The following is a 9908-nucleotide window of genomic DNA, read 5'->3' on the forward strand; positions in this document are numbered from 1 at the left end:
CACAAGCTTTTTTTTTCTCCCTACCTGCCCTCAAGGGATGTAATAACATTGTTTGCACTGTGGTCCTGATAATATACAAGAGGCAAGTTCTCCCCCGGAACAAACCCCCCAGGACCAGAAAGATGGAAACCTATGCTGGCTTTTAAGAACACTGTTAATATCCAAAATACTGTATATAACAGACATATTTCTTTAACAAGAAAAACAAATATTTGCTGCAGTACAACTGTGTTTAATTTGGAAATTTTGCATGTGTGTGTACAGCCAGAACAAACAGGGTACCAGGACTCAGCAGTGAGCTAATAGAGAGCTTTGATGAGACTAATTTAATTATTAACATGAACGGTACCTAAAAGTTTCTATTAGGACCAAAGACAAACACTTTTAAACATAAAGGTTGTGCAAAAACACCCACGTTCTGTTTGGGAGGTCAGGAAACACGAACAGACATGGTTTAAAGGAGCGCAAGACTTCCACTAGAGCCCGAGGATGTACGATGGTAAATCTCTTTCCTGAACAAAGAATCATTTTGTAACCATAAATTCTTGTTGTGCTTTCTGTCCCATCTCACACATACAGAAGATAATGCCTCCCAGCCATAAAACCATAGCACATTTCCTGAGGACACTATTCTCTTTTTAAATTAAGAAATAATTAATAACCATCTCATGTGATCATTGTTTTTAATTTTCCTTCAGAAGATTTGGCATAACAATGGAGAATGTGGTGGTGAGCTGCAGAGTAATTCAATGGGAATGTCATGATTACCTTCAGAGTAAAAATTAAGGTATTTTGTTAAGATTAGAGAATACCAAGACTTAAAACAGCCCACACAGTGTAGACAAATGGCTGTTCTTGTAAACCTGCATTTAAAACATGTTCTCTGACAGCCACGGCAAAGCTGCTCTCCAGCTGAAAAACCACACAGAAACTCTTATGGTGCAACATTAAAACTGCTCGCTGAGGATGTCGCTGTGACTCTGCTGCAAATTTCTGGTACAGAAGCTTTCATCAGAAACAAGCTTCAGGGTGCTTGAATTAATCGGGCTTACATGCATGTAAAAGTTCCACGTGTCCTCAGTCCAAACTTTTTTTTTTCAATAAAACCTATTCTAGTAAATTCAGGCCTTAATTACAGAATGTGTTTATTTTATGAAATGGGACAAAAAGTATGCATTTTTTTAAATTCTTGCGAGAGATTACCGTTGTGTAAGTCAGTCCTTTAAAATCACCCCGTTTCTTCTGATTGACTTCTCCTTGTAAGCAAAAGGCTGTGAACATGAATTAGAACACCATGCTTTTGATGGCAGGACATATAACCTACATCTCCTTACAACGTTTTTAATCATACTGAGGATTTTGTTTTGTTTTTTCACTATGTGCAACTGTCGTTATTATTCATTTAATTCTTGATGTGTCTATTTTTATTCTGCATAAAGGAATCTGCAATCCTCTTTTTGAAAGGAAAATTTGTGTAGTGTTTGTCATCCACTATCAACTTCCAGAATATTAACAGATATTTGGCCAACTAATCATAAATGAACAGAATTGTAGTTTTAAGTGCACCTTTGTGTTTTGCAGTATGGCTGTAGGGACATGACTGAGAGTCAACAGAAAGAATTTAGACCAAGATGAGCCCGAGTGGTGTTGGAAGCATGTACTGTGGAGGGAAGATCAAGTTCAAATGAAACTCTCGGTACCCATTTTATACAGACATTTGTTATTCACATTACCTTTATAATCACCCATTTTTGGTAATGACTGTGGCAAAGAGTTTTATTTAATTCTTTTCATTAAAAAACAAAAACCAAATATGTATATTTCCAGAACGTCATCAAAAAACAAACAAAATGATTGATCTTCATGATTTACTGAACTGTGATGATTTCTGGTAGCAGCTCTCTACTTGTGCGAGCAGCTTGAAGAGTGAAGAAGGGTTATATGGGAAAAGTTTCTTTGTGTGCAGCCTCATCACCACCTCTCTGAGCTCTGACAGACAGAGGACGGCTTTGACTGATATCTCACCTGTGAGCTGCCATGACAGAGGTGACATGTTTGTGCATGATGTTTGCTCACTATGTGACTGTAATAACCTTTCTGCTCTTGTTTCCAGGGTGGAGTTGGGTTCAGTCAGTGAGGCTGGTGTTGACTCACACTGGTTCACATTCAAGGAAGTAAATGTGCTTTTCTCACATACGGACGCCACTAGTTGAACCTCAGGATCCTGTGTGTTCTCAGGATCAGACTCATCAGAGCTCTCATAGTCTACAAGGCGAAGCTCCGCAGGCAGACAGAAGCGCTCCCCTGGTGGACTGACGTCTGAGCGCTGGACACAGGAACCAGATTCCACTTGATCTGGCTCACCTTTATCTTTCAGTGTCAACCTTTTGTCACCACACAAGGCTGACACAGTGATGCCTCCACATGCTGCCTTCAACCCCTGCCAGTCATCTCTGAGGTATTTCAAGTACTGCACAAAGTACTCCAGAAAGCAGGTTTCAGCTGAGATGAGAAAGTCAAGGAGGATGCTGTGGTCAAAGGAGATGCTCTGAAGCAGAAACACAAAGTGGCAATGAGGGTTGAAGCCAGACGCACAGGCTGCCTCCAACGCTGCAGCTTCATCCAGCCCAGAACTCAGTCTACAGATAAGACAAAAATCTGATTCAGAACATGACATATACACACCAACAGCTTATTTATTACTTATTTACTCAAGAGAGTAAATCAAGCAAAGAGACAGAAACACAAATTTATATTTTAAAGCAAAATATTTTAATGTGAGCTTTTAGGGAATCTTGAAAGGTCTCCAGAAATTCACATCAGCCAATCACCTTTTTACTATTAGCTTTGTTTGAATGTTATGTTGATGGAATAAATGACACACGCATCTGTTGTACCTGTAATGCAGAAATATGAAGAGCAGCGCTCTGGCTGCCTCCATCATGTCATCATCTTGCTCTCCAAACAGCAGGCTGATCCAGCAGCAGAGGTGAGTGACCTCTCTCAGTCTGAAACTACACCGTCTCAGGAAGCCCCACAAACTCTGCAGAGATGCATGAACCTTTGTGGCAGTGTCCATTCCTGCGTGAAGACACACACACAGGCCTCGACACTTTAAAGTGCGGTTCAACTTCTTTGTTTTCAAGCACCAACTTTTTCACTTTTTACTGTGATATTTAGAGAGCATCAAATGTGATGCATGCAGTCTGAAGTGTATGTGTATTGGTAATGTATTTTTTTAATTCTCACCTGATCCTGCAGCTGTTTGGATGTGAATCTCGATGGACTTAAGAAGAATCAGGCTGACAGCTCTCAGCACGACACAATCTGAGTTCGGACTTTCATCTCCCACGATGTGTCTCGTTCCTCCAAAGAAAGCAGCAGACTCCACTTGAACACTCTGTAACCAATTATCAGCAGCTGCTAACACAGTCTGAGCTAGCATGCTCATATCAGAACTCCAGTTTCCACATCTCAGCTGAGTCGATGCCATCACCCCCGAAGTCCAGTCCTCTCCGACCTTCTGAAGGACAGCTCTCTTTAGAAAAAGTAGCACTCGCTTTTTCACATAATACTCTGAGGAGCAGCTGATGGTTAGGAGGGCCAAGGAGTGATGGTAAGTAAGTCTCTGACTCTTCAAACAGGAACCAGGTCCACACACTAAACTGGAAGTAGTCAGCACCTCCAGCAGGTCCAGCATTAGGCAGAATGTTGTTCCCCAGTGTGCACTTCTGGTGAAATCCACCACACACTGTGACATCTCTTTCTTCTCCTCAGGAAACAGTTTTGAACATAAAGCACTCAGGCTGCTGTCAAAACCTGCCAGAAGTGTCATCACAAACTCTAATGGAAGAAAACGAAGACATTCAAAATGAGAGACTGGATAAAACCGACCATCATCCTGCAAACATCGTGGCTTACTCTGATGAGTTACCCCAGCAAGCGCACAAATTAATTTGTTCACAGTTTTAATAAGAAACTTAAAGTAATTTAATTCAACTAAAAATTTAACAAATCTCTGATTACAGTTTCTACAATGTGATAATTTGCTGGTGCTGTGTATTATTTATTTTTAACGGTAACATAAAGATCTTGGATTTTGGACTCTGGCTTTGAAAATTAAAATCACGATCATTAGTTGTAGATATAATGTTGACTGTATATTAGATAGAAAGCACTTTGGCATAGAAAAAAGTGTTTGTATGAAAGTGTGCGAATGGGTGAATGAGGCATGTTGTATAAAGTGCTTTGAGTGGTCAAAGTAGAGTAGAAGCTGCTTCTTTGGACATCATTCAGAGAGAACTACACAAAACCAGTCAGGTTAGCATTTTTATTCCAGTCTCATTACAACCAACGTTACAATGGCTGCAAATTGGGCCTCGTTCTGTCAACTGTATGTTTTTACTGTGGTCATAATTACAAGATCATCAAAAACATTATACATCAAAAAACAAACAAAATGATTGATCTTCATGATTTACTGAACTGTGATGATTTCTGGTAGCAGCTCTCTACTTGTGCGAGCAGCTTGAAGAGTGAAGAAGGGTTATATGGGAAAAGTTTCTTTGTGTGCAGCCTCATCACCACCTCTCTGAGCTCTGACAGACAGAGGACGGCTTTGACTGATATCTCACCTGTGAGCTGCCATGACAGAGGTGACATGTTTGTGCATGATGTTTGCTCACTATGTGACTGTAATAACCTTTCTGCTCTTGTTTCCAGGGTGGAGTTGGGTTCAGTCAGTGAGGCTGGTGTTGACTCACACTGGTTCACATTCAAGGAAGTAAATGTGCTTTTCTCACATATGGACGCCACTATTTGAACCTCAGGATCCTGTGTGTTCTCAGGATCAGACTCATCAGAGCTCTCATAGTCTACAAGGCGAAGCTCCGCAGGCAGACAGAAGCGCTCCCCTGGTGGACTGACGTCTGAGCGCTGGACACAGGAACCAGATTCCACTTGATCTGGCTCACCTTTATCTTTCAGTGTCAACCTTTCATCACCACACAAGGCTGACACAGTGATGCCTCCACAAATCAGGAAAATTATATTAAAAAGATAGCCAAGAAATTAAGAATACCAGTCAGCAGTGTTAAAACTACAATTAAGAAGGGGAAAATGAGGGAAAATGTCAGGAAAATTGTTTGGGATGCAAAGAAAAACCCACAAATAACTTCAGTTCACATCCAAAACTCGCTGGGAAAATGGTGTGGCTGCTTCCAGGTGCACAATAAGGAGGCACGTGAAGAAAAATGGGCTGCATGGTCGAGTCCCCAGTAGAAAGCCATTACTGTGCCAGTGCCACAGAACAGCCTGCTTACAGTATGCCAAACAGTACAGAGACAAGCCTCAAAACTTCTAGTCCAAAGTTACTTGGAGTGATGAGGGCAAAATTGATGTTTTTGGCAACAGCCATAAATGCTACATTTGGAGAGGAGTCAACAAAGCCTATGATGAAAAGTACACCATCCCTACTGTGAAACATGAAGGTGGATCGCTGATGCTTTGGGGATGTGTGAGCTACACAGGTACTGGGAACTTGGTCAAAATTGAAGGTAAGATGAATGTAGCATGTTACCAGAACATACTGGAGGAAAAGTCCAGAAGCTGCGCATGAGATGCACTTGGACATGTCAACATGACAATGATCCAGAACACAGACCCAAGTCAACCTGTCATTGGCTACAGCAGAAAAAAGTGACGGTTCTGGAGTGGTCGTCTCGGTCTGCAGTTCACACAAGACAGACCACGAATTCACTGGAGCTGGAGGCAAGAAGAATGGGCAGCTTTACCATCTGAGTAAATAAAGCGCCCCATCCACAGCTACCACAAAAGACTGCCAATGATGTTAAATGAGGAAATACTATTAAGAAGTTAGGGTATGTAAACTTTTGATCAGGGTCATTTGAGTAGTTTCTGTTGCCATTATGATTTTAAAATGACAAACTAAGTACTACCACCAACCACTAACATGAGTGAAAGACAAGCTTTTGTGTTATCGTTCAAAATCAAATTTTGCCAGTATGTAAGTTTTCAGCACAACTGTACATAATGTGTATACGACAGTAGAACAGGTCCCCTTTAAATCCACAAACACTGTTTACCTCGATGAGCTCCTTTAAGCAGATTTTTGGAGACATCAGTCAATGACCACAGACAGGCGTCTAATTCAAGACCGGGAGGTGAGCTCTGAAATGTCTGTTCGCATTTCTTCTGCCAGACAGGACTGATGGTTCCCTGAGAAATTTAAGCAGATACACACACACTTACACATAGTACAATAAACTGCTTATGACTGTGTATAATTCAATTCCTGTGTACTTCTACAAAAACAACCAATCCTTCATTTGAAATTTCTAACTTTGATCTTTCTTGTACGTACAGATATTTGTGGGACAGGCCTGGAAACTTGTTTGTTGCACCAGGAAGCAAGCACTGTGTTGTATGTGGTTAAGAACGCATCACATGGTTTAAAAATGTGATAAATAAATACAACTATTTAGAGACAGAAGACTCTAGAAGACTGCAGAGTGAGTTGACTGTCAGACAAGAAGAAAACCAATCAACCATAAAGACAACCAATCAATAGCAGCACATACTCCACAATGAAATAGAGCCTGTCTGGACATAGAGACGGCTACTTGTAAGCCATCCTTCCATTAATACTGTTGTGCTTAACTTTGTTTCCACTGTCAACAAATATGGCAAAAAGAAGCCATTCTGCAGGGAAAAAAACATGACAAGAACAAATATTCTACAATTCCCTCCAAAATTTGGATGCTATGCAAAATGTAAATAAAAATAGAATGGAATGATATGCTAATCATTTCAACACTTTATTTCATTCAAAATTGTACAAAGACAGCGCATAAATTCCCTACTTGCCCTTGCCTTCCTCCAAGCTCTGTTCCTCTACCAGGGGCCTGAGAGCTTGAGGGCCCTGCTCGGTACCTTAGCTGTTCCCGGGACTACACTCTTCTGGTCAGAGATCTCAGATGTCGTTCCTGGAATCTGCCATTCTCTCAGTTTGGGGGTCACTGCCCTGAGTGTTCCAATTACCACGGGGACCGCTGTTACCTTACCTCTCTAGCTCTTCTCTCAGCTCTTGGTATTAATTGAGCTTCTCGTGTTCCTTCTTCTTGATGTTGCTGTCGCTTGGTATTACTATGTTTATCACTACGGTTTTCTTCAGCTGCTTGTCCACTACTAATATGTCTGGTTGGTTAGCCATCACCAGTTTGTAAGTAGCTGATATTGAAAAATCTTGCCAATGGCTGGACAAAGCTGGGCTGAAAGACAGCACAGAGGCAGCAATCATTGCAGCACAAGAACAAGCTCTAAGCAAAGAAGTGATGGAGGTCTAACCACACCAGGCAAGACCCCAGGTGCAGGCTGTGCAGATTACCTCTGAGACAATCCAGCACATAACAGCAGGGTGCAAGATGCTACCAGGCAGGGCATACATGGAACGCCATAACCAAGTGGCTGACATAGTATACAGGAACACTGTGCTGGTTATGGCCTGGAAGTCCCAAGATCAAAATGGAACACACCCCCAAGGGTGGTTGAGAATGACAGAGCTAAGATCCGGTGGAACTTCCAGATACAGGCGGACAAACTGGTGACGGCTAACCAACCAGACATATTAGTGGTGGACAAGCAGAGGAAAAAGGCCGTAGTGATAGATGTAGCAATAACAAGCAGAAGTAACATCAGAAAAAGGAATATGAGAAACTCAATAAATACCAAGGGCTCAGAGAAGAGCTACAGAGAAGCTGATGCAGAAGGACCTTCACTCACATGTTCACCACTCGCTGAAGAACGCAAGTTTAACCAGTTAACTGGGTTCTCTATCACTGCTATGCATGTTGTCATTATTTTATTATATTACCATTATTGTTATTAATGAATGTTACAGTTTAACTTTGTTACTAATTATAGTAAATGTAAGTCAGAGTCAACTAAAATGATGTTTTCTTGCCGACTATATAAAGTAGAATGACAAAACAGACTTAATGCAGGGGTTTAATAGTGAACATGTACTGTATGTATCATAGATGATTTTGCATCACAGAAGTCCAGAAATGTACAGTTTTAAATGAAAGCTAGGAGAGACTTTGAATAAGATATTATTTGTATTTTGCTTGGGGAAACAGGTAGGACTTTCTAAATCTTTGCACAAAACCTGAAAAAGGGTTGTTGTGTAAATTATGTTATTTAAGTTATTTATTGTTACTTTATTTATTTATTTTGTTGCGTGACATTTGTATGCATGTAAAGTAAATAAACCTTTACAAGATATGCATCTTATACAGTTATACAGATCAGGGTGTGTGAGGCATAGGCCAGGTTGGTCAACTCACCTAGGGCACCAAAATGGCTAGAGCCGGCTCTGGCTGTTAGCTACCCAGTCATTAGCACTAGAAAGCGGTCGTTCAGTACATTATACATCATTTTTTGTTGAAAATTAATGCACATGGTCACGACTACTTACAGATTTGTGGATAAGGTAGTAAACACACTTTGATGCTGTCTTTGCTGCCAGATGTGAGATAATGTGGTCTTCAGCCTGGAACTGGTAGACCTGTGGAACAGTGGGCTTTTCAGTAATGAAATCATTTACTGTATTCTGGTGTTGTGCCAAAAATGATCGTCTGCCATAAAGTGATTCCGATGTTTCTATGTGTTTTTATTTAGCAATATAAGCAAAGGCATTACACATAGAGTGCAGTCAGCATGATTCATAAAGGGCTTGTGGATAAAATGAAGAAATAACCTGTTTTGCAAGAATCTTTATGAGTCTGTGTTATTGCACCTACATTATAATCAATCCAGAGCTTTTTGGCCACTCAAAATATTTTTATAGAACTGTGATGTTATATTTGTTGCAATTTCTGCAGGCTTCTGAGCCCGATTTCTGTTTACAAAGACATTTTTAATGTCAATGACAGTTTTTACCTTGATTACAAAAAAAAAAACAAAAAAAAAAACACATATATAAAAGTCACATTGCCAAAAACTGATTGCAGTTTCTACCTTGTGATAAAAATGCTGTTTGTCACTCAAAATGACCTGATATCATTCATGAGAGATATGTTTGAGATATGCTTCACAGATTATAGGTTAACAAGTCATTTACAGGCGTTTAAATGCAGGCGGTCATTTTCTGGCAAACACCGAATATCACTTTTTTTGGCACAACACCGGCAACTGTGCGTTTTACTCCCCCTGATCAGGGGTAGTACTTACAAGATATGGCATAAGATCCATGTCTTCAAACAACACCTTCAGGACTTCCACGCAATAAAACGTCACATCTGGAGGCAGGGCCTGAGACGTCAAACTGGAGGAAATCCTCTCTACGAAAGACATAATGCACGTCCGCTCCGCAATGTTTTCATTGCAGTATTCTAGAGGAGAACCCTCTCTGTCTTTACCGGGCACTAGTCCACGAAACCCGGAATATATCATGCTCGCCACATCGGCAGCACTTTGTTCAGGACACGTTCCCGCAAGAAAACATCGGTACGCCTCCGTCAGACAGTTAAAGAACCCCGTCTTTATAGACTGGTCTTTACAACTGGCAGTGTGCTCCATTGCGCAGCTACTTCCGCGTAGACTTGCCACGTGATATACACACGGAAGCAGAGCTACAAAAGACATCAAACAACACCAAAATAAAACAAAGTTATTAAAAGTCTTAGAAAATAAAACCAACTCAAACTCGTCCCAGTTCAGTGGAAAAGATATAACAGTGAATACAATATTATGACTTGAATTACTACATTTATCGTGAGCTGATGTAATGTGTCTAGTAAATCTGTTGGACACAGAGGCTCTGTGACCTATATGCTTGGGGGGTGCCTTGCATCATATGTGCATGTTTTGCTACTTTATTTTTTATTTAA

General features: G+C 40.7%; 1 protein-coding gene across 1 annotated transcript; it reads right to left on the reverse strand.

Annotated features, from left to right (window-relative positions):
- Nucleotides 1-1508: 1508 nt before the first annotated feature.
- On the reverse strand, nucleotides 1509-9621 carry lins1 (lines homolog 1). The gene is made up of 6 exons (XM_030724081.1): nucleotides 9250-9621; nucleotides 8495-8584; nucleotides 6105-6237; nucleotides 3250-3843; nucleotides 2898-3081; nucleotides 1509-2639 (listed from the first exon to the last, which is right to left on the reverse strand). Exons 1-6 carry the CDS (start codon nucleotides 9595-9597, stop codon nucleotides 1862-1864), a joined length of 2127 nt encoding a protein of 708 aa, XP_030579941.1. The 5' UTR covers nucleotides 9598-9621; the 3' UTR covers nucleotides 1509-1861.
- Between the last annotated feature and the right edge of the window lie 287 nt (nucleotides 9622-9908).

The sequence above is a fragment of the Archocentrus centrarchus genome, unplaced genomic scaffold (assembly GCF_007364275.1).
Source record: "Archocentrus centrarchus isolate MPI-CPG fArcCen1 unplaced genomic scaffold, fArcCen1 scaffold_32_ctg1, whole genome shotgun sequence".
NCBI classification, from domain to species: domain Eukaryota; kingdom Metazoa; phylum Chordata; class Actinopteri; order Cichliformes; family Cichlidae; genus Archocentrus; species Archocentrus centrarchus.